General features: G+C 41.7%; 1 protein-coding gene across 1 annotated transcript in view; it reads right to left on the reverse strand.

The window, feature by feature from the left end:
• Nucleotides 1–994: 994 nt before the first annotated feature.
• The window catches only part of ZNF318 (zinc finger protein 318), a 32285-nt gene continuing 7404 nt past the window's right edge, over nt 995–25875 (reverse strand). The window contains exons 3-10 of the mRNA XM_004379486.2: nt 23413–24052; nt 21045–22493; nt 18390–18489; nt 14697–14998; nt 8739–8927; nt 8172–8271; nt 7180–7298; nt 995–6880 (exon numbers count right to left, since the gene is read on the reverse strand). Of these exons, the coding sequence (XP_004379543.1) occupies nt 3575–6880; nt 7180–7298; nt 8172–8271; nt 8739–8927; nt 14697–14998; nt 18390–18489; nt 21045–22493; nt 23413–24052 (6205 nt within the window). The 3' untranslated portion in view covers nt 995–3574. The remainder of the gene's footprint in view (nt 6881–7179; nt 7299–8171; nt 8272–8738; nt 8928–14696; nt 14999–18389; nt 18490–21044; nt 22494–23412; nt 24053–25875) is intronic.

Genomic DNA, 25875 nt, shown 5'->3' on the forward strand with positions numbered 1-25875 from the left:
AATTTAAACATAACTGATGATTTATTCTCAATAAAACTTGTGTCTTAGTCTAGACGCTGTAACAGATATACCACAAGTGGATGGCTTTAACAAAGAGGTTTATTCTCTCTCAGTCCTTTAGGCTGCAAGTCTAAATTCAGGGCACTGGCTCCAGGGGAAGGCTTTCTCTGTCAGCTCTAGAGGAAGGTCCTTGTCATCAGTCCTCCCTTGGTCTGGGAGCATCTCTGCGCAGGAACCTCAAGTCCAAAGGACGTGCTCTGCTCCTGGTGCTGCTTTCTTGGTGGTATGAGGTCCCCATGTCTCTCTGCTTGCTTCTCTCTTTTATATTTCAAAAGAGATTGGCTTAAGACACTATCTAATCTTGTAGATCTCATCAATATACTGCCGCTAATCCATCTTATTACATCACAGTGACAGGATTTACAATAGGGAAATCACATCAGATGACAAAATGATAAAGACAATCATACAATACTGGGAATCATGACGTAGCCAAGTTGATATTTTTGAAGGACACAGTTCAATCCATGACAACTTGCTTCCGATGTTTTCAGAAATTTGAACCATACTTATGACACCACAAGCCACATGTAAAGTTGAGGCCTACTCCTTGCATGTGCCTTTGCCTCTTAATGTGAAAATATATTCAGTATTGTGATAGTATGAATAAAAAGAAAGACACAGGCTCTACAAAAAGAAACAAGCTCTACCTCTAGGCACTAGCTCCTAGGTTAGTTCTGCCCTTTCTCTCACATGGCTTTTCTGAATGAGCACCAAAGGTAGATTTCACTGAGCAAAGAGGAAGTAGCAGCAACACTTCCTGCCCAGACTACAGAATCCTAAATCTCCTCCTGCTAGTTCAGAGCAGAAATGACGAATAAGGTTTCCTCAACTCTAGAACCCGTTGCCATTGAGGGTCGATTCCGACTTGTTGCAATCCTATAGGACAGAGTAAAACTGCCCCACAGGGTTTCCAAGGCTGTAATCTTTATGGAAACAGACTGCCTCATCTTTCTCCTGTGGAGTAGCTGGTGGGTTCAAACTGCCAACCTGCTGGTTAGCAGCCAAGTGCTTAACCACTACACCATCAGGGCTCCTATCAACTCTAGAAGTTGGCATCATTCTAGAAAAAGCCCAAGATTGGTAAATGTCTTTGGTGCAAAGCCTGAAGTTACAGTGTCAGAGAGACTACCATTTGAGAGTGGCTGAGTACAAAAGGAGCTGCTACCAAAGCTAAAGCTCCAAGTACTCCAGTCCCAGCTACTTGTCCTTCCTAGATTTGCTCTTTCCTTTCCTAACCCTTTTAAGTGGCCCCCTCCTAACCTAGAGAGTAAGATTCTGACTCCCACTGAGACAGGGTGAGGTTAGGACTGGGATCTGGATATGGTAACCCCTTCCCACTTTCCCTAAACCCACCTGTCTCTCCCCAAAGGGAAGTGGTACTTACTAAGTGAACAGGCCTGAAAATCAATACAAACTGGCAATTTAAACTCTTATGTTCCCTGAATTCCTGTAGATAGCCTTCTAGATTGGGAAGGAGGTATTCTCTGGAGAAACAAATATTATCTCTGCAGCTCACCTGGGTTTAAGCTCTTCTATAAGCATCTTCTGAGTCAGTCTGGTTTCCAGGCCAGAAAAGTACACTGAACTCAGGCTTCAGCCTAAAAAGCAGACCTAGGAAGATTACTCAGGATAGCCTAACCCTGTACACATTTAGTCCTGGGATGGAAAGAATGATCCTCATCATACAGAAGAAATACAAAATCTGTGGCATGGTAAAGTAACTTATCCAAAATGACAGCAAGGCGAACGGCTGAGGCATATTTAAGGATCTAACTCTCCCCACCCTTTCCACAGCATGATGAAGAAAGGACAGGAGAACTCCAAAATTGCCATTAGTCAAGGCTCTTGAAAAATTAAATAGCCTTCCGAAACTCAACCTAGGGATTCTGCAGCTCTGCAGACAAGAAAACAGAAATACGAAGTCTTATGGGAAAAAACCGGCAACTTTGCATTATTTTTGAGGAGTGGGTGGGGAAGTAGGACTCTGAAGCCTCTGTTGAGCCACGTTACAAACTGCTGACAACAGGGATGTCAAGAAAAAAATGGGACAGAGATTAGAAAATCTGAGGACTGAATTTCGTGACTCCCAAGAGGGCCCTCAGCAAGACCATGTGTGTCCTTGGAGAGCTCAGTTTCCAGAGGCTCCTGGGCAAAGCCAGCATAAGGGTGTGTAAAAAGCTTCACAACCAATACCTGACCACCACTGCACAGTCACTACCCATCCAGGCAGCAGTGGGGCACACACTATATAATTTAACATTCTAACCATGCTGGAAGTAGCTCTCACAAATGGAGAAAGAATGTCTGCGGGGTGGGAGTGAGGGTGAGGAGACAACAGGGCAGCAGCAGGGGTTCATTGTTCTAGTTTTCCAGAGTTCAAATGTGTGTAGTTTCAAAACAAAAAATCCAGAAAGAAACATGAGATTAATGCATTTATTCCAAGTAATTAACACATTAAAAATAAAGTTAAATTTGTCCAAGCCAACACACGAATTCTTTAATCTTTTTAACAAAATGTACAACCCAAAACATCACACTATGGTGGAAATAACTTGGGAAAGGGAGAGGTAGAGGAGATACATGTGCGTTTGTGAAACAGAGAATGAGTCCGGTCCCAAGACAAGTTTCAGATAGTCTACCTCTTCAGAACAGAAATGGCTGCCAAACAGTTTACCACAAAGTGTTGCTGGATCACAATACAAAGAACTAAAGGCCATTTCAAAAACAAAAGTGACCCAAAAAGTGTATCTGCTTCTGGCATTGAGTCATGAATAAGCCTTACCGATTTGTTGTCTTCCAAAAGTGAGTCTGCTAGATTTTCTTCCATGTTTATTGAGGCCATTTCCAAACAGGTTTGTGGGTTGGCAGGATGTCTCCAGCAAAGTCTACACAGTAAGGGAAGTATGGGGGCTGACATGCCACAGGGAAGTAAACAGTAAACAAAAGAGCTACTCACGCTGCATTTCAAACAATGTTAAGGCAGGCCCATCCAAACTGGAAGCCTAAGAGATGAACAATTCTTCCTTCATCAGTAGAAGTTTTCCATTTCAGAAAGCTATGTGGTGTTTCTCCCAGAGATTCATCAGCTGCCCAGGAAATTGGGTGGGAATACAACACAGCAATTGGAGAAGTCAGCTCTGTCTCCCTCCTCCCCCACGTTCCAGAAATTACAAAGTCAAAATACAATCAAAGCACACTATGCGGACAGTCAGATAGACATTTGATTTTAATGACAAAGTAGGAGAAAATAAATGGTCAAAAAGAATTAACAGAAAATATTTTACAGATATGTATAGAAGTAGTTATGATTGATTTGTCAGGTATTTTAAGGGAAAAGGAATAAAAGGAAAGGAGGTAAACTTTTTAGCTTCCATGGCCATTTGCTGAAAGATGCTGACATCTCTTCATGTAGCTTCCAGAGGAGATAGCCAAATAGCACTGGGTCATCTGGGCACCTGATTTCTAGAAGCCAATTTGATTCATCCACAAGTAGCTCTGGGTATATATTCTTTTAGTTGTGAACACTGGATTCCATGAGTTCCTGGACGGCATCAACTGTAGCTTCTTGTGCAGGCATTTGCTGAGGGACTAGATTACCTCCAACTACCTGCTCCCTTGGAAGGGACCTTGAATTGTCCTCATCTACTTGAGGAATTGCTACCTCTGTGATAGATGCATTCGGTATTTCTAGCTGTAGTGGTCCCATCTCCAGAGAGCTACACTCAGGAGGGTCACCTGGCTCGGAGAGAGGAGAACACAGCTTGTCTTTCTGAACTCCAGATGTCCGTGTGACAAAGTCAACAAGGTCTGGAAGGCAAGGAGATGGCCCAAGGCCTGAAGAGTTAATTGTTTCTGATTCCAATCTGAGTGACTCTTGTTTCTCTAATTGGGAAGTTTCTTCTACTTCCTCAGGCAACCTTCCTCCTGCTAAGAGGTCAAGGGCCTGGTGTGTTACCTCTAGGCTCCCCAAACCAAGGTCAACATTTTCTATAGGCAGTCGAGTTTTCAAAATGTTAGGAGTGATCCTCCCATTTCTGGGATTAGATGAGTTTTGCTCACCCTCTGCCCCAAAGTTAAGCACCAAGGGTTTTGAAGAATCTAATGGAAACCCAGGAAAGGATGGGATTGGTTCAAAGTCAGCAGGAGTGGAGGGATTACATCCTATAAGTGATGCAGAATTTTCCTGACACAGTTTCTGAGACACAGCAGTTGGGGATCTATGTGCTGGTTCTACCTGAGTACTGCAGAAATCAACACAGATATCCCCCATATTCCCCAGGGCAGCAAGCTCCTCTAATTTTAAGTCTGTAGTTTCAAAGTCTTGTGAGGTCTTGCTTTCTATCGTCACTGTTAATTCTGGATGGACACCTCTTAGCTCCAGGGCTTCTGATTCTGGTTTTTCTGGGTTCCCCCAGGTCTCTGGCTTCTTCATGTTCTCATCCCAAACAGCCAGTCCATAGATCATTTTACCCTGAAGGCCTTTTGATCTTTCTCTCTTGAGTTTGAGACTTCTGTACCTAGAAATTTTAGAAGCTGACTCTGGAGCTGAATTTTCTAGCCATTCTTCACTACCAACTGAAACTCCTTGCTCCTGTGGACTATCTGTTAAACACGTATCTGACCTGACTGAGGACTGAAGAAGCAATTTTGGGGCAGAATTCTTCACAGGTTTATCTTGTGGATTCTGGAGTAAAGATCTAACATCTGATGGAAATGAGTCTCTTTTTGCCTTTGTGGAAGAGACAGCCCGTGCACTCAATTCGATCACTACTTTACTTTGAGTTTCACTTCCTTTCATCAATTTCTTGGGCTGTTCAGCCTCTCTGTCAGTCATCAGCAACTTGGGCTGTTCCGCTTCTCCCTCCCACATGTATCTGTTTCCATCATTCAAATTAGAATTCTCTATGCTGTGGGGCTTAAGGTTGATACCAACTCCCTCTTCGACCATCCCCTTAGAGAGCTTTGCTCCTGTTTTTTTTAGTGCAGTGTTTGTCTCTACCTCACCTTCTCTACAATCCTCAGACTGGTGGAGCTCTTGGTTTTCCTCATCCTGGTTACCAGATTCTATGAGGTGGACTGCCAATAACTTCTGAGATCCCATGGTAGGACAGTGTGTATCTGACCGCTGAGGGGCTGGCTCTATACCAGGTGGCCCTGGCTCTCCCAAGTCCAGCTTGATTTTTCCCTCTGAAGGCATATCCTTATTAGCGTCACTCTGGAAGGAGCTAGACGTCCACATGGCCAAAGTATCTGTCTTTGGCGTAATAGTTTCATAATGCTTGCTTTGGCACAACCTTGTCAGAGGCTGTAGGAAGCCATGGCTGCTGTCTCTGCTTTTTTGGTCTATGTGTTCTACAACTGACCATTTCCCTAGGGACACCACAGTTTTTGCAATGGGCTTTTCAGGGCTGCTGACTAAAGGAGCAGTGACTAAACCTCTATCTTGGGGCAATTGCTCTTGGGATGCACTGCTGTTCAAAGTAGAAGTGGAAGAGTTGTTTGAACTTTCCGCTCTGGAGAGGTTGCCATTTTCCCCATTGGCCAATGGACCACTGCTCAGCTTAGTCTCAGGGGCCCCTTTTCCACCACTGCTGTAGAATATGTCATATAGGTCCTTAGCATTGGCCGTGGCTAAGCATGAATTTCGCTTCTCCAATTTTTTGGCTTGTTCACTAAACACGCTTGAGAGTGGTGGAGGAGGACGCACTAACAAAGAGAACAGGGCCTGGTCCCGGTCGCTCTCACTCACCCCAGGAGCAGTCTCATCAGAAGGAATGGCAGCTGGCTGTGCTGAGGCCACGATGGCTACAGGCAATACCGGGTTCAAAATGTTAGGAGCCAGAAAGCCAGGGCTGAGAGCCTGAGACACAGCTGGGTTTGATTTTACTGGAGCCAAGACAGCATTTGCTTGAGCAGGAGATGGGGCAGCTGGATGAGGTAAAACTGGGGGTGGTGGAGGGGGTGGTGGAGGGGGTGGTGGAAGAGGTGGTAGCATTTGCTCAGGTATATGGGATGGCTCATTCTTTTCAGCCAGCACCATTTTTTCCTCTGGAGACCCTTTTAGAATCACCTCTTCCCCTCCAAAAGCTTTGGAGATGATGTCTGGAGGCAAGAGAATATCAGATGAAGACTCTCTGACCACTGGCAGAGGCTTAGCGGTCGTTCCAGAGGATTTGATAGATAGAAAGGTGTTAAGAGGAGCTGGCTTGCTCACTGTGGCTGAACTTGACTTGCGGAGTACTGTGGACGGAATAGGCAGGTTGGGTCGGATCTTAGTCAGGGTTGAAGTTGTCACAACAGGCATCCAAGGGCTGGTATGTGCAACAACAGTTTTCCCAGAGAGCTTGATTTTGATTGGCTTTGCCTTCCCAGCTTCAGCTTTGCCATCTTCTTTGTCCTTAATGCTTTCCACAATGTCTTCCTTAGGGATACTGGGGGCCACCACTGAACTTCTCTCATCCTCTCTTTCTAGCTTCTTCCAGCTGAATTTTCCAAAAGAGGAAGATACTGGTGATTCCTTCTTTACTTCTTCTTTTAATTGGAGTTTGGTGCTAGCTTTCCTTTTATTTTCAGCCTTTTCAGGGGAGTTCCCACCCTCAGAGAGTTGGTTCTCTAATTCCTGAGAGACCTTGTCATCTTCCTTTACTTCCTTCATGACCTTTGCCTTTTTTTCTTTCTTCTCCTCCTTTGGTTTCTCACTAAGTTTGCGCTTAAGCTCACTCTGCCGTCGCCGTTCTGTCTCTAGGACCACAGCCAAGCCAGCTTGGCGGTCCAGATTCCGCCGCTCCTCATATAATGGGTTTTCATCCACATATTTCTGGGAAGAGAAAAGATAAAGGCTAAACAACTGGTCAAAATATTACAAAGGAAAAAAATCTTGACCCCACCACTGTTAAAATTCGTCTAGCAGCAGCACAAAATCCCTAAAATCATCTTCCTCAAGGATATAGATAGTTCTATCAACTCAGAAGCTCTCACTAGCACTGTGGAGAACTTCCTAGTAGTTATACAGAAGAAATGTCAATAACTTTTTCTGCCTCTGAAGAAGATATCTGACAAAGTCAAAAGGATTGCTGCAAAAAGTGGGGAACTCCACAAGCTATTACAAAGACGAACCTTGTATTTCTCATTGTGTTGGTGACCTTTCACATGTTGCTCTCCAGAAATTGGATCCCCAAAAAATTCCTCACAGAGCTGGCAGTAATATCCAGTGATGGGTATCAGGAACTCAGAGCCTGGAAGTAGCAGAAGAAAGTCAAGGAAATAAATCATTTCCACCTAGATTTACGGCTACCAAAAGAAATCCCATCTCCCTTAGCATTAAAATGGTATAGAAAAGAGGACCTTACCCACTTTGGAGTCAAAGGTAGCATTTAGATGAATCTCAATAGCACAGTCTCCCCAATCTAAGGCTTGAACTCTGAACCTCTGTTCTCTCTACCTTTTGGGAAGACTGATTAATTCAGGAGTCTCCTCTGCCAGACCCATTTCTGTTTCTGATTCCCCTCAAACTCCAACTAGCACTAAGCATCTTAGGAGGTTTAAAAACTACTCCCAAACAGTTAGCCCAGTAACATTTGTATGAGGATCTCTCATGTTGGTATTAATTACTCAGGAATTTATCTTGTCCAGATTTAAAGGATGTAGCAACATGGGCTACTTGTGGAGATAAGAAATTGGGAAGTTTAAAGGCAAAAGAACTTTCTACTTCTCAATTTACCCCCAAGAGCAACTACTCGAAATATTTTATAGTTCATAGTTGAAAAGGTAGTTAAAATAAATTACAGTCCTTTTTTGAAAATCTGGATTTCAAATAAATAAACCAATGACAAAGCCAGTTATTCTACTATATTTTAGAGCGGTATGTATATGTTTTACACCTATTAGTAGATTTTTGACCATATGGGTAGAAATTATTCTTATCTGATAGGTCCCTTTATTTCTTCAGGACCTAGTATACTATTTTTATACACAGAAGGCATTCTTACAGCTTTGTTAAAAGGAATGACTACATCTCACCCTATGCTGCTCCCTAACATCTTAGTTCAGGGACACCTCTTCCTTGGCAAATGTAAAGAAGCTACAAAGGAGGCAGGAAGGAAACATACCTTTTGCAGGAACAGTTATCTTGTCAGTGCGCTTTACAGCATCTTGCTTGGCCTCACTCTGGGTCTTTGAAGCCCAAGGTCTGTTGTAGGGATCCAGTGTCTATTTGCAAGAGGCAGATGCGCTCACACAACAGCACTAAAACCTCAATAACCTACTTTTCTCTCTTTTTCCCCTAGACATAAGACCAGGGGACCACAAGCCCCAGCTACCCTCCCCCACCCACTGTGCCAACTGTTTAAACAGAAACCACCTGTGGAAAAGGTAAACATATGTTAGAGCAAGTACTGGCAATGAATAAAATGAAACAAAAAAAAAATCAGGCACTGAAGAAATCAAAAGAGGCAAAAGCCTCACTTACACTTGTCATGGTGTTTAGCTACAAGCCAGGTCCCCTGGACAGGGCCCTGGGGACGGTGTCTCCTTTGCTGGTATCTCTTGGCTCTTCAGATTGGGGCTTCTGCCCATATGAGAATGTTTCATTTTCCAGCTTTGTGATGTAGACGGAGGTACAGAAGTTTGAGGGTAAGGAGGAGGAGACTGGAAATAACAGAGGGCGGGGCACCTACCTGTGTGTGCTTCTTATTGTGCATATGGGTGAAGAAGTCAAACATGGTTCCACAAATGGAATTGCAGTCTTTGCACCAGTGATTGCCAGCATCATAATACTCATAGGCAGTAATGGGCTGATCTGGTTGGGGGCTCTCAGCAGGCCTGGGGCTCTTAGCACAAGACTTCTCATTATTTACCTTTGATTCCTAGAGGGGAAAAACCTGCACTTAGAAGGAATTCAAGGCAGTCTAGATCTGTCTTCTTTCAAAAAAAAGCAAATAGTCTACCATAATAATAAACCAAAAACCAAACCGACTGCTGCTTAGTTGATTCCAACTCACAGCAATCCTACAGGACAGAGCAGAACTGCCCCCTAGGGTTTCCAAGGCTGTAAATCTTTATGGGAGCAAACTACCAAATCTTTCTCTCGAAGAGGCTGGTGGGTTCGAAACGCCGACCTCTTGGTTAGCAGCCAAGTCCTTAACCACTCAGTCACCAAGTCCTTAACCACTCAGTCACCAGGGCTCCAATTACCACAATAATAAAACCAAACCAAACCCATTGCGGTCAAGTCAATTTCAATTCTGACTCAACTCTGACTCATAGCAACCCTATAGGACAGAGTAGAACTGCCCCATAAGGTTTCCAAAGAGCGACTGGTAGATTTGAATCACCGACCTTTTGGTTAGCAGCCGAACGCTTAACCATTGCACCACCAGGGCTCCACCACAATAACAGAGTGCCATATTTCCAGTGCCTAAAGCTGCAGAATGGGGCCCTGGTGGTGCAGTGGTTAAGTGCTTGGCTGCTAACCAAAAGGTCAGCAGTTCAAACCCACCAGCGGCTCTGTGGGAAAAAGATAGGACAGTCTGCTCCCATAAAGATTACAGCCTTGGAAACCCTATGGGGCAGTTCTACTCTGTCCTATAGGGTTGCTATGAGTCTTAATCAACTCGATGGCAATGGGCTTGGTTTTGGTAAAGCTGCAGAAAATGGGGGAAAATTTGTCTCCAAAGCTCAAATAGAACTTATTAGATTTCACAATGCTATCTCATCATGAAAAGTAAACCATATATTTACTTATATATCCTAAAATATCTTTAGAAAAACACTCAAGTTTATGGAAATACTGGCTGCCTCTGGAGACAGGAACTGGAGAGCAGGATTGAGTAGGAGTCTTTTTACTGTACACCCTTTGGCAGATATCGAATGTGTTACCTATGCAACTAAATACATTAGTTCAATTTTAAAATCATAATGACAACTAGGGAGGGGAGAAAAACCAAAATGGAAAAGGTAACTGACAGGTTAAACAAAGCAAAGGCAGAAAACAGACAACAGTGAGCTCATTTATCACTGATGAATCCTTGTAAAGAAAACTGGAGAGTGAGACTGGGTTGTGTATAGATAAAAGTCATCTATGTGGGATAACTTAAAGGAATCTGGGTAAAATTTTTCTAACTGCCTAAAATACCATCATTTGTACTTAAAAACCGAGTTAACATGAATCTTGTTTTAAAACATAGGAACTCACCAACATTAAGTTATCAAATATAACAAGTGCTTTATTATAAATTTGTCAGCAAGCTGGGGAAAAGGCACTTAGGAAATGAGAAAGGCACAGAAAAAAGACAGTTCGGGAACACAGAGAGGGTAAGTATGAATGGGGCTCTATAGTTGACAAGATGAAGGAAATGGGCACCTGGAATACTGGCTGGTACGGAGAAGCAGATAGGAGAGAGAAAGGGAAACAATTAGGACAGCAAAGATAATCATTCACTACTAGAGTCCTATTCAAGAGTCACTGAAAAGATCACACCAAGCAGGCACGGGATGAGCGAGTTAATGCACTGCTGGTGGGAGTATTACCAGCCACCACCTTTCTAGACGATAATCTGATAATACATATTAAAAAAAAGAAAAACCAAACCCATTGTTGTCAAGTCGATTCTGACTCATAGTGACCCTGTAGGACAGAGCAGAACTGCCCCATAGGGTTTCCAAGGAGCAGCTGGTGGATTCCAACTACCGATCTTTTGGTTAGCAGCCTGAGCTCTTAACCACTGCACCACCAGGGCTCCAAGAATACAATTTTAAGGTGTGTAATATGTAGTATGTGTGTATATATGTATATATATACATATACATGAATACATATTACATACCTTAAAATTCTATATACCCTCTGACCCAGAAATTCCACTCTTTGGCATTTATCCTAAGGAAATTATTATGTCAGACAACTGGTGATTGATAGGTTAAATAAATTTTGGTATCCATACAACAACAAAAAAAAACCCAGTAAGGTTGTTAAGAGTGATATTATAGAAGCCTATTTACTGATAGGGAAAGACATTTATGAGATCCTGAGAAACGAAGTCATATATTTGAATATCAATTGTTGTCATTAGGTGCGGTTGAGTCAGTTCCGACTCACAGCGACCCTAAGTACAACAAAATGAAACACTGCCCAATCCTGTGCCATCCTCACAATCATTGTTATGCTTAAGCCCATTGTTGCAGCCATTGTGTCAATCTATCTCACTGAAGGTCTTCTTTTTTGCTGACCCTCTACCTTTCCAAGCATGATGTCCTTCTCCAGGGTCTGGTTCCTCATAAGACAAAGTCTCACCATCCTCTCTTCTAAGGAGCATTCTGGCTGTACTTCTTCCAAGACAGATTTGTTTGTTCTTCTGGCAGCCTGTGGTATATTCAATATTCTTCCCCAACACCATAATTCAAAGGCATCAATTCTTCTTCGGTCTTCCTTATTCATTGTCCAGCTTTTCCATGCATAGGAGGAGATTAAAAACATCATGGACTGCATCAGGTGTACCTTAGTCCTTAAAGTGACATCTTTGCTTTTTAACATTTCAAAGAGGTCTTTTGCAGCAGTTTGCCCAATGCAATGAGTCGTCTGATTTCTTGACTACTGTTTCCATGGGTGTTGATTGTGGATCCAAGTAAAATAAAATCCCTGACAACTTCAATATTTTCTCTGTTTATCACATGATGTTGCTTATTGGTCCAATTGTGAGGATTTTTGTTTTCTTTATGTTGAGATGTAATCCATACTGAAGGCTGTAGTCTTTGATCTTCATCAGTAAATGCTTCAAGTCTTCTTCACTTTCAGTAAGCAAGGCTGTGTCATCTGCATACTGCAGGTTGTTAATGAGTCTTCCTCCGATCTTGATGTTGTGTTCTTCTTCATATACTCCAGCTTCTTGGATTATTTGCTTGGCATACAAACTGAGTAAGTATGGTTAATGTGAATAAAGATAAGTAAATGGGCATAAAATGTCCAATGTCACCTTATCCAAAAGATCTTCCCTAACCACTCTATATCAAATACAGTTACTCTATATCCCTTATTCTGTTTTCTTTTTTTATGTACTTACCATTACATAACATACACTTGTTTTTTTTGCCTGTCTTCTAATTCATGAGAACAAGGACTTTGTCTATATTGTTCCTGGCTACATTCCAAATATCTGTAACAGTGCCTGGTACCTTCTTGGTGATCAATAAATATTTGTTAAATAAATCAATGAAGAATTTGGAATAATATACACCGAAGTATTAATAATGGTTGTCTCTAGGGGATAGAACTGTGGGATTTTATGTGTGTGTTTATTTTCCTGAAATGAACACAAAGAGAAAGAAAACCTCAAACCAATCATGCATTTTTAAAGAAAGAAGAAATACCAAAGACAGAAGAGAGATTATAGACAAAACATTCCTTACTGCTAAAATGGAAACTGGATTGCAACATATTCTTGTTAGCTTCAGAGGACATGAAGACTCATCGAAACTGAGCTGATCAATTATCATGGGGTTGGTTTATAAGAAAAACTCTGAACAGTGTATAAGTCAACTACAAAGAGACAAACTTTCAAGCTCTTCCTCCATCAAAGGTCCTGGACTCACTGACCTAGGTATGAAAGATTACAGTCCTACCTGGTTGAGAAAGAGAACTACTCTTCCAGGAAGATATGGAGAAATTAGAGCAGGTTGATAGAGAATACCAAATATCCTTTTCCCTAACCCCAACATTAACTAAGCATCTACTATGTGATAGACATACTGGATGCCAAGGGAAACATGAAGATAAATAAGTTATACTCTTTCATCCTCAAGAAGCTCTCATTTAATGAAGGAGACAGACATGAGAACAAACTCCAGATAAAACAGAACGAAATAACTCTTATAAAGAAACAACCATATATTATGGGAGTACTAAATAAGAGCCGACTAAATCTGGGTGAGATTCTAAGAATTCTTCATGAAGTAGGTAGTATTTAAGTTGGGCCCTAATGAAAAAGGGGGACTGGGAGAAAGATTATTCCAGCTAAGAAGATTACTAATGCAAAATCAGAGAGGTATAATAGCATATTGCACATCTAGAAAACAATAAGCATTTTGAAGTGGTGGGAGTGTAAGATGTAGCAGAGAGGGAGTCTGGAAAGACAGGTTCATTAGTCAATCAAATATTTCTTGAGCACTATTATATGCCAGGCACTGAGCTATGTACTGGGGATTATATTGATGCATGAAACAGATATGGCCCCTGATTCCTTAAACCTTAAAAATTCAATTGGGGGCACTGATATAAAATAATTACACATGTAACTGTATAATTAAAAGTGTCATAAATGTTAAGAAGGAAAATTATAAGATATTATGAGTGTCTACCTGGTAAATTTAACCAGGTAATCAGGGAAGGGAATTGGGAAAATAATTTAAGCTGAGATCTGAAGGATGAATATGAGTTAGTGAGAAGAAGAACAGGGTTTGTATGGTAAGCAGAGGGAACAAAGGATGCAAAAGCATTAGAGGGATGATGCATTTGAGGAATTAAAAGGCCAATAAAGAAAATATAGTGGGCAAGGGGGAAAAGAGGCATGAAATGAGGCTCAAAAGGTAGGCAACGGAATATCACTATCACCCTCTATAATGTGGAGAAATGATTAACAGTGTTGTAGTACAGTCAAAAATTGAAGATGGGTTGGATTTGGATGGCAATGGAGATGAAGGAGATGGAACTGAAATATACTTTGGAGGAAGAACTGGCAGAATTTGGTAACTGATTGTGTATGGAGAAGTTAGGGAGAAGGAAGCACTGATGATGCTTTTCAGGTTTTTGGCATGAAAACTGATGGATAACAGTACTATTCATTGATAAAGGGTAACACTGGAAGAAGAAAAAGTTGGAGGGAGGGCGACCACAATCATTAGTTTAGTTTGGGACATGCTGATTTTAAGGTACCTATGAGACAACAAAGTGGAAATGCTGAGTAGGCAGTTGGACACTCAGGTTTGGATCTTAGCAGGATGATTTGAGCTAGAATATAAAACTGGAAGTTGTCGGCATGGTATTTGCGCACAGAACTGTATGAAATGGCCTAGGAGAGAGAGCAGAATTCTGAAGTAGGACTGAGCTCTGAGAAACTCAAATATTTAAAGAGCAGATAGCAAGAGGATAGGCAGCAAAGGACACTAAGCAAGCAGCAGCCAGAACACTAGGAGGAAAAGAAGTGTGAGAGAAGGACAAAGAAGAAAGCATTTTTAGGAGAGAATGACTGATTCCCTGTGTCAAATTTTGCTTGTCTGACAACCGAATACATTCACTGGCATCAGCAGCATGGTGATGATCCTGTTGCTAAGTATGAACCCCAAAATGATATATACAAACTGTGAGAAAATCAGAAGTCACACTGCAGTGGGTTAAGGAGTAAATGCTGGAACAAGATCACAGAGGGCCTTGAATGCTGAGGACTTCAGATTCTACTTTGTGGGCAACAGGGAAGTGCTGCAATTCCAGAGAGTACCACGATCTGATCCATGTTTAAGAAAATAACTCCAACAAGATTAAGAACAGATAGGAAAAGGAAGCTAAGAAAATAGTTAGGAAGCTTCTGTAAGAGCCATGGGAGATAAAAGATAAAATAACGGAAACGAAAAAGTTGAGTTGTTACCTTGCTGTTGGAGGACCTTGAGGGGGATGACATTTTTTCTGGGCTCTTAGCTTTTTCTGCTTTTTCAGACTTCTCTGTAGGCTCTTTACTGTCATTTGAAGACTTCTGGGATTTATCAAAAATGTTAATTCCCAAGATCTGAGCCACCTTGTCCAGTTCAGACTGCTTCTTTTCTGCCTCTTCCGCCTCTCGTCGTAGCTCTGCAATGTCCTTCATAATGTTATCCTGAAGCCGACTCACCTCCACCAGGAGCGGGTCTTTGTGGCCATCCTTTTCCCTTCGTTTTTTGCGCAGCATTTCTCCTGAGTAGTCAAGAGAAAGCAAGAAAGGAAAAGAAAGTTAAGAGAACGAGTCATTTTTCAGTCACAAGTAGTAATCTCTCAGGACTTTATAGTTAAAAAATCTTTTCTCGCAAAAGTTTCTAAAAGCAAAGAAGACTCTCCTTCCACACGGTTGGTTTAGGTGAAGCTTCTATGGAAGTAAAGGATGGATTACATTATCTTTTGTGTAGGGATTATTAGCCAGGGATCTATAGACAGGCTTCCAGGGCCCTATAAACCCCCAAAACGGTGTGTGCAAGTTTGTGTGCATGCCATGTACCCCAAAAAGGTTAACAAATGCTGTACCTAAGAATCCAGGGTACAAAGACTTTTTCAGAGTGTAAACAACATTCGAAATCACATATTTGACTTTATCTGATTTAAGGATCCTTCACCAACTCCTTCAATGAGTTTTAGGTTTTGCCTCAGGCTCACCCAATGTTATCTCCTATCCCAAACTGCATGTCCTCATGGATTAATTCTCACAGGATTAATAACTAAGTTTCCAAACCCAGCCAAAAGCAACTCCTCTCCCACCCTCTGTTCTTCCACACTATCGCCAAACTCCAGTGTATAGAAGCCTCGTTCTGTTCTTTCCTCATTGTGTATGTGAATTCCTGAAAGCATAAGTGAAGAGATAAAATCAAAAGTGAGGCATCATGGAACAACTTTTTGTGCCAAAAAGGAAGGAAGTCCTCAAAAAATGATGGGAACATATCAAAAGGACATAGGAATCGGTTTAAAGGGGCTCCCACTGGCCAAATCTGGGACAATTTGAGTAGGAAAATAAATGAATAAAGACGTTATAGACTGAACTGTGTCCCCCTAAAACATGTGTTGTAAATCCTACTATACCTGTGTTTATAATCCCATTTGTGAATAGCGTTTCTTTGTTATGTAGATGAGTCAGCGTTAGTGTAAGGTGTGTCTTAAATCTATCTCTTTTGGGAAATTTAAAAGACAGCAGACTAAGCAAGCAGCTAGAAAGCATAGACAGGGGATGACAGATGCCACGCCACATGAGATTCCCCAAGGAACCGAGAAACAGAAGCTGAAAAGAAACAAGGACCTTCCCCCAGAGCCAACAGAGACAGAAAGCCTTCCTCTAGAGCTGGCACCCTGAATTTGGACTTCTAGCCTCCTAAACTGTGAGAAAAAATATTTCTGTTTGTTAAAGCCACCCACTTGTGGCACTTCTATTATAGCAGCACTAGATAACTAAGCCAAAAGATTATAACCTATCGAATGAAGACTCCATGAGTTCACAATGATATAAATAAATGGGAGGAGAGCTCTTTCATACAGTAGAAAGCCAACTTATAAAGGTAGAAGGAATGATGAAATTAGAAAATCACAATTTAACAACCATCATAACAGTAACTGATTCAGGCAAGAATCATCAATGAATACTAAAACTGGCGGGTGGAAATCTGAGGAGTAATTGAATGTTTTTCACAGTCTCAAAGTATCTCCCTTACAAGATCCTTATTAATTAAAACGAGTAAAACAGCAATTTTACAGTGGAGAAACCTGGCAGATACCAGTTTAAGCAAATGATCAAAGTTAACATCACCGGCAATGAGACAAATCAACACCTAATATGCATTCAGCATCACTTCTGTGATATTCTTGCCAAAAATACACAACCTGAATTTACTCATATGGAAATATCAGAAAAACCAAAATTCAGGGACATTTTACAAAATATGTGGCCTCTCTTCAAAAATGCCCATGTCATGTTTACAACGACAAAAAAAAAAAGAGTAGCTGCTGAGGCTGCTTATGTACAACCAAAGACCTCGTGGGACTTGGTTCCCCGGCTTGCAGGTTTAGGGTTATTATTTCAGGGGATATCCCAGTTAATTGGCCTAACAATGTGTTTAGTGCTTCTGTCCTACCTCCTGGTTCTTGTTATGCAGGGCCTAGGGTCTTAAAAACTTGCAAGAAGCTATTCAAGTTACAACAATTGTTCTCTATTTGCCTGGAGCAAGAGAGGAAGAAGGAGATTCAGGAATAGGAGGAAGAAATGGAATGTGTGACTAACTGCCTCCATGAACAACTGCCTCCTTTGCCAGGAGACCAGAAGAACTGGATGGTGCCCGGCTACTATTACTGAACATTTTGATCAAAGAGTCTATAGAAGAATCTTGATCACAAGGGGGAAATGCAGAACAGAATTTCAAATTCTCATGGAATCTAGATTTTCTAGAGTCATAAAGGCTGGATGAATCCCTGAAATTATTGCCCTGAGATAATCTTTAAACCTTAAACCAAAAACATCTCCTGAAGTCTTCTTAAAACCAAACAATAGTTTAGCTGAACTAGTAAAGAATATGCCTTGAGCACTGAGCTCTTTTAAGATGTACCTATTTAAGATCTATAAGGGATTTAAGGAAATCCTGATGGTGCAATGGTTAAGAGTTCAGCTGCTAACCAGAATGTCGGCAGTTTGAATCCACTAGGCACTCCTGGGAAATCCTATGGGGCACTTCTACTCTGTCCTGTAGAGTCACTATGAGTCAGAATCTACTTGACAGCAATGGGTTTGTTTTTTTTGGTTTTTATAAGGGATCAAATTGACAACAGCAACTCAAAAGATTAGATACGAACCTGAGGGGACTGTGAGTTTGTATTAACGAGGCGGGAACAACTCAGAAAAGGAGGGTGAGAATGGTTGCACAACTCAAAGAATGTAATCAATGTCACTAAATTGTACATGTAGTAGTTGCTGAATTGGTGTATGTTCTGCTGTGTATACACTCAACAACAAAAATAAATTATATATAAAAAAAGAAAAAAGTATCATGAAAGTGTCATGAAATACAAAGACTCAAGAACTGTTACAGATTAAAGGAGACTAAAAGAACATGACAACTGAATGTATCACATAATCTTGGATTTTCTCTTGCTATAAAGATCATTATTGGGACAACTGGTGAAATATGAATTAGATTTGTAGGCTAGATAACAGCATTGTATTAATGTCAATCTACCAATTTTGGTAAGTACATTTTGGTTATATAAGAGAACTCCTTGTTAGGAAATACACACTGAAGTATTTAGGGGTAAAAGAGTATCATATTTATAAGCTACTCTTCAACAGTTCAGGAAAAAAAATTACACACACACACATATGAATTGAGAGAGAGAAACAGGCTAGAGTAAATGTAATAAAATATTAATAATCTTGGAGAAGGGTATCTGTGAATTCTTTGCACTATTATTGCAACTTTTCTGTTGGTCTAATTATCAAATTTTGTTTTTACAAAGGACTCAGGTCACTGGACCTGTATGAGAGTCCCAAAAGCTCTCTATTTGGGTCTCCTGCTGAAGTTAGTACAAAAAGGCAGTCATGCAAAGGACTGTCTGGTACCTTGTTGTTTATGAAGCCGCTCCAGTTCAGTCCTGAGATAGTACATCTTCTTCTGGCGCACTTCCCGGTCACTCTTCAGCTTTTCCCTTTCTTCAATAACCTGCAAAGCACAGTGGTAAAAGAGTCCATTGCTCTCCAACATCCTTCCTTTTCTAATGTTCTCTTCTATAAGCTCTCATGCTAGATAATATCTGAATACAAGGACCAAAGGCCTGCCCCCAAAGATTGACTTTATAGTCAAGGTGTTATTTCATTCCATTCCAAGTTTCAGAATAGAATTATCCTTATTTTCAGAGTCACACTGCCCAGAAAATTTTATTCTTACACAGGAAGCACTATACTATATTAATGTCAACCTAAAGCAACTGACAGTAACTATTAGATAGTGGTTTTGAGCCCAAAGGGAGCCATCAAGAAGAAAACTAATACGCGTTATGGGTTAGACACTGTGTGTCTTAGTCATCTAGTGCTGCTGTAACAGAAATACCACAAGTAGATGGCTTTATCAAAGAGAAATTTATTCTTGCACAGTCTAATAGGCTACAGTCCCAAATTCAGGGCATCTGCTCCAGGGGAAGGCTTTCTCTGTTGGCTCTGGAGGAAGTCCTTGTCATCAATCTTCCCCTGGACTAGGAGCTTCTTCGCACAGTGTGGGGATATGTGCCATTTAAACATGGCTGCCCTATTGACAACTTCAGCCCCTCAAAGGCCCATATGCTACACACAACATGTTGAGACTGGTCAGTGATGAGAAGGAGATTAGGCACGACTTATTTTTCCAAAACCTACTGTCTCGTTACTGATTGGCTTGTTTACCTGAAGTTCATTCTCCCTTGCCCGAAACTTATTGTTACTCACCCAAAGCCCAGTGTTCTGTTATTTGCTTCACTGCTTGCTGTACTGACTATAAATAAACTCCTGCGACTGAAGCCGGGGTTGATTCTTCGGAGTGACCCTCCTTGGCCCCACTTCTCTGTTAAGAGTTGTGTAGTTGGCTACCGTCGCCGTTCCGACAGCACAGAAACCCCCCAGGTCCAAAGGACACGCTCTGCTCCCGGCACTGTTTTCTTGGTGGTATGAGGTCCCCAACCTCTGCTGGCTTCCCTTTCCTTTTATCACTTGTAAGATAAAAGGTGGTGCAAGCCACACTCCAGGGAAAGTCCCTTTACATTGGATCAGGGACGTGACCTTAGTAAGGGTATTACAACCCCACTCTAATCCTCTTTAACATAAAATTGCAATAACAAAACGGAGGACAACCACACAATACTGGGAATCATGGCCTAACCAAGCTGACACATATTTTGAGGGGACACAATTCAATCCACGACACTGCGTTAGCTGTGTTAGTTATATCATCTTATTTAATCTTCATGACATTACCTCTATTTTACAGTAAGAAAACTGAGGTTGTAAAACATTAAGTAACTTACCCAAGGTCACACAGTAAGAGTAGATTTAAAATCTAGGGATACCTGCCCTAAAGTTCATGATCTTTCAACTATACTACTAATACTTGAGGGAAAAAAATATGGTTTGTCTATTAACAGGCTAGTGTGAAATACCTGTGTATATCAGCCCTGACTTAAATGCTAGGCTTATAAGAGGGACAGTCAAGGCTAAGAGCTCAGTCTTCAAACAGTATCTCTGAAGTCTTAAGCTTTCTTTTTATTGAACCTATCCTCCTCCTTCCCAAAGACTTCAACATAACTAAAAACTGAAGTTCAGGGTATCCCAGGACAATGGAAAATTAAGAGGAAGTTCTTTTTTTTCTTCCCAAAGACTAGTTACATTTTTTTTAAAACTGGAAAAAAATAAGATTGGCCTTCCAATTTTTCTTTTTCTTTCTCCTTAGGTCTTATTTTATAAGCAAAACAAATGTATACACATTACATTTTTATGTTCCTAGGCACAATAAGCTATTAGTTATTAAGGACCTTTAGAATTAAGAATATATATTAATTTTTCCACTCCAAATTAATCTATTATGTATTCCTCATCCCTACATAATTTTTATCTACTGCTCTGAAACACCTAGAATTATTGCATCTCTTCTGCTTCTGCTCCTTTACCAAAGTGTGGAAATCCAATGAAACTTGATGGCATAAAAATTGCTTTTTTAAAAAACATATCATAAAAATATTATTGTTCATAGATGCTGATAAACCAGAACAAGTAAAGCTTATTTCTCGGTTTGTTTTAATTACCAAGCAACAAATAGTTACTAGCTTTTAATCTCTATAATCACTACAGGGGAAGAATCCAAAACTCATTGGAATGAAATGTAAGTTTACTGATCCTCCTTCACCCAACCCAATTTTGGTTCTCCACCCCCTAAGATCATACTGAAGACTTTAAGGCTCCCAGCTCCTACCCACAATGTTATAAGATCATCAATATGGTTAGAGAAAGGACCTGTTTTAAAAAAAGCTTTGCTATCACCGTGGGACCTAGGACCATTTTTTGGTGGTTTTTGTGAAATTATGTGGAAAAAAAACAGAGGGGTTATATACATCTACTTAGGGCAATGACAGCAGCCTCTAAAGGACTTAAAGTGAAAAGGCCTTACAAATTTTCAGCCCTCTCTCAAAGACAAAAACAAACTTCTGTTAAAACAAAAGGCACAGGCACAGGATGCCCAAGGCTAACATTTACCTTCTGCTTCTGGGAAGCACGATTCTTCTCATCAGAGATCTTCTCAGGATTGTATCTTATAAGTGACGGGATGGACACCTGGACAGGGACTTGAACAGAAGGAATTGAGCTTAGCACTGGCTCCTCCTGCTTGGGATCATCAGCAGTCACAGTGGGAATCACACGAAGATTAGGACGGCTACGAGTAGCTTGTTTGGTAGTTGACATCACCCTGTGTTGTTCAGGCAGAGGGTGGTTTGATGGTTGAGAGGTGGGGTACATGGGCCACCTTGAGGCTGCATATGCCATGTAGTGCCTATAGGCATCAAAGGAGGCAGGGGGAATGGCAGGTCCCTGGTAGTTTGGAGGTACTCGCGCTGCAGCAAACTGAGGAGCCCTTGGCATGTGATACTGAGATAAAGAAGCAGGGTGTGGAAGTCTAATTGGAGCAGACGGGGCTGACTGCAACATGCATCTGACTGCAACAGATGACTGAAATCCACTGCCAACCATCTCTGGTCCTGAAACCTGACCCATTGGATGGTCAGACTTTAGGAAAGGGGGGTTGCTTTTTGTGAGCAGGTAAGGATCCATGAGGGAGGCTGGGTATGGATGGGACACCTCTGAAGAGTGGGTACTGCTATGGTGTGCCTCTCTGCTCTCCAGTCTGTGGGGATCTGAGGAGTGCCGATCAGCTGAGAAATGGCGGTCAACTGAGAAACGACAATCAGATGAAAAGTGTCGGTCAACTGAGGAACGGCGGTCGTCTGAGGAACGTGATGATGGCTTCTTGCCATGAAGTCGTTCCTGGGTGCGCGCAGCCAGATTACTAATCTCTGCTACTCCAATATCCAGTCCTATGGTCTTGAGCAAGTCATGAATCTTGGCATATTCTGGATTGGTCTCTTCTAGTGATTCTCGCTTTACAGACAGAACTGAAGAGGGAAGGGAGCTTGCCTTCTGCCTCATAACTTCACTCTCAGAGCCCGCAAGGGGCTTTGGTGGGGATTCTGCCTTTAAGTCCTCTTCTTCATCCCCATAGAGATATTTCTCCTCATCCTCAATGTCAGGGAAGCTACGTCGCCTCTTTTCCTGTGTACTGGTAGAATCTGCCAACATTCTCAGAATGCGGGAAAAACCACTGCCATCCTGGCTAGCCCTCTTATGGGGCAGCAAGAAGTCTGTGTGCCGTTCAGGTCCCTCAGTCTTCATATCCAATTTCTCCTTGTGGTACAGAAAACTTCCAAACTTTTCTCTGAGAGGACTGTTGTCTTTGGATATCCCAGGGAGGGGACCCCACTGGTAGAGGTTGTCCTGAGGTTCCTTCAAGGCAGTCTTCACCATAGTCTCCTTGTTGTTGTCAATTTCTGAAGCAAAAGCAGCTATAGCACCACTTAGTGGAAGAGGCTGGTGTCCAGAGTAGAGTGTGTGATCCTGGCTGGAGCTGGTACTGCTGGAAAATCTCTCAAGCTGCAAAGACAAACACAACTTATTTAGTCCCTATGCAGAATCTCAGAAAGCTAGTAATTGAGATAAATACTTCTTCACTTTTTGAATTAATAGGGGAGAGATAAGTATGGGTGAAAGGGAGGGAGAGTGTCCTTACCCAGGCTCAAGATATGGGTCCCCATCTCTCCAGCTGTCTCTGCTGTAGCAAGGGGAAATGGGAAATGAGGCAGACTATACTAAACCTTTACCTTCACCCATGTGTTATAGTCCTTATCAAGGAATATGAATTGAAAAGGACTTTAGGGATCCTCTAGCTTATTGATTTTTTCTGTGGCTCTCCAGAAAAGAAAACATATAAAAGTTGAGTTGCCTTGCTTAAAATGGGGACAGGAAACTCTTGAACTCTAACTGTTCAGCCTCCCCCTTGCTTCTCTGTTTATAAACATTTCTTTAAGGAGCCTTTTGGCTCCTAAGAGCACAGATGAAAACAAGTCCTCTTGCCTGACCATCTTTTCTTGGGTGAGGAAAAAATATCAAAGCCCAGAATGGTAAGGTGACTTGTCTAAAAAAAAAAAAATCACACACAAAGAGAGATGAGGAAATTCAGATTACCTCTTCCTTTTGCCCCTTAAGCTTCATTTCCAGGACATGCATATTCAAAGATCCCTAGGCGGCTACCCAGTTTAGGGAAAAACTTACAGCAGTAGCCACTATTCAAAATGTCTTTTTAGAAGGCCTATTTATGGCAATAGAAGCCCTCTACTGATGAGGTCTATAGCTTCCTTTGGGGAGTCCTAGAAGGTGCAGCTCATAGGCACAACAATGTTGGTCCACCATACATTACTAAGATACCATTTGGGTCACAGGCGCCAGAAAAGAAACCAGGCTTTAAGGTATTAGTGGGACTACCAAGATACCCAAGAAGAAATGCTGCAGAGACCTGCATGGAAGGGTCCATTTCCACCTCAATCCGCTTCTTCAGAATGGACTTCTTGGGCATCACAGATACCTCCTCAGGCCGATGTAAAGAATATCCTGGCTCCGATGCTGGTAGGACACCTGACAATCCAGGGATAGGACAGCTAGTGCCACCACCATCAACTCCCACCAGCTCCTGACTCAAGCTCCTACTTCGTTCTTCCTCTTCCTCTCGCTTTCGCCTAGCAAGGTCCAGCTCTCGAAACTCAGGGTCTAGAAACCTAGGGCTTGGGCTTTGTCTACGCTGTCGATAGTTGCGGCTCCCTGCTGTAAAATTCAGGTCAGTCCCTCCTATGCCGTGTATCTTCTCTGTGTCGTCATAACGGGGCCGTTTGGCCTCCCGGTTCCTCTCCTCGGATCGCATAGAGTAGGAGCCTTTGAGTTTGTCTCTAGTCCGTTCTGTGCTGCACAATAGCTCGTCATGACAACTGCTATGGGGATTATAATCAGATCGATGCAGGAAAGTTTCTCTTGTTCTGTAGTCCTCATCAAGTTGTCCCAAGAAGGGACTAAGAGGCCCCTCCTCCCGGGAAATATATCGCTCAAGACCTCGAGAACACTGGGAGCTTCGAGTGAAGACAGAGTCATCAGTTAGGTCATCCCTGAGAAAAGAGACAAGCATCACTGAATACAATGGACTTGGAAAGAGCAAGACCAGACAAGGTTAAGAAACTGACATTTGGTAAAAGGGGTATAGAATACTTAGGGCGAAAGACAATAATCATGAAGACCAAGAACAAACCTATGTATATCCATGGGACATTTCATCTTCCTTTCCCCGGGGGCATAAGCAGCTTCAGTTTCTAACCAAGGGGAAATATCACCAATATATCTAGACAGAACTCTTAGGATAAATTTCTCCGACTGGACTTTGGGGATGCAAAGTATCATGCTATGGTTTGGGAGATGTGAAAACACCACTAACAGACTACAAAGAGCCCCAGGTTACACAACTCCACACTAGCTAAATTCTAGCTCCTTGCTACTCGAAGTGTGGTCCAGTCCAGCAAAATCACTATTACCTGGAACTTTTTAGAAATGCAGATTCACTCCAGACCTACTGAATCAGAATCCGCATTATGGCAAGATCTCCAGGTAGTTCATATGCACTTTAAAGTTCGAGAAACACTAGTTTAGGTCAATGGTTTTCAAGCTCATTTCCACAGAGATTCTCAGAAGCTGTCTCAAGGAAGGCGGTACTAAGAAAGCAGACCAGGCAGGGCTCTGGGCCTTCCACTCCATTTAAATCATACTAGTCCCAAATTATTCCGCTTAAATATTAAAGTTCTAAACAGTATTTCATTTGGAAAAAGGGTTTCACTGTGGGGAAAATTTTTTTTAAACTACTGATCTATCTGATTCGCATGGTTCTCAGAAGTTTTAGAAGATTCTCCAATGCTTTGTCTTGCTGGCTCATATATTAAAAGCCACAAAACTCCCTCAGCCTATTTTGTCACCCTCTTTCCTGCCTTGCCTAGACATCCATACTCCACTAATCTTAAACCCAGAAAAGAATAGGTGATGCTTTGGCTCACTATATATTTTTATTTCATAGACATAAAAAGGTCTTAGATCTTTGTGGCATGGAGACAGAAATACAGGATGGGGCAGGCATCTGTCCCTTCAGCTCAGAACTCTAAGTCATATACAGTAATCCTAATCCTTTTGTGCACTATACCCATAGTTCCTATGGCCCAAAAAGAAAGTTTCTGATTTAAATTATAAACAGAAATTAAGATCCTCTAGCACTTTAAGCATATATGTTTTAAGTAATTTGAATAAAAAATTGAAGTGCTTACATGTCACTCACAATCCAGAGTGACAATTACCATCCAAACCAAAAAGAACAAACCTACTGCTGTTGAGTCCATTCCAACTCATAGTGACCCTACAGAACAGAGTAGAACTACCCCATAGGGTTTCCACAGCTGCAAATCCTTACGGAAGCAGACAACCACATCTTCCTCCCGAGGAGCGGCCGGTAGGTTCGAACCACAAATCTTTTGGTTAGCAGCCGAGCACTTTAACCACTGTTAGGGCTCCTAATTACCATCCAGAGAACAGTAACTACTAGTGTCTTTTTCTAGTACCTAACTTTTGTTTTTTTGAGTTTCTAAAAATGACTTTTTTTGTTTCTGTATAGCTGCTTTCCTATCTCTGGGGTGCAGAGTTAGCAAAACATCAAATAGTTGTCTTTTCTTACTCACCAGCCCTGTTTTAGACTTGGCCAACGGCTATAAACAACTTTAAGAAAAGCTACCAAAGATAAACTTTATCACGTCCTCTGCAAGAGTGCCACCTCTGGGAATCCAGGTCCCTGTAATCCACCTCCTCCCCAAAAATCCGGGGAATTTTGAGGTCTCACTGTAGTATGAAATAGAATCAGAAATCAAATGTAACTGCAGAATGCATAGAGACAAAAGTA

Source organism: Trichechus manatus, unplaced genomic scaffold, assembly GCF_000243295.1.
Source record: "Trichechus manatus latirostris isolate Lorelei unplaced genomic scaffold, TriManLat1.0 scaffold00065, whole genome shotgun sequence".
In the NCBI taxonomy this organism is placed as follows: domain Eukaryota; kingdom Metazoa; phylum Chordata; class Mammalia; order Sirenia; family Trichechidae; genus Trichechus; species Trichechus manatus.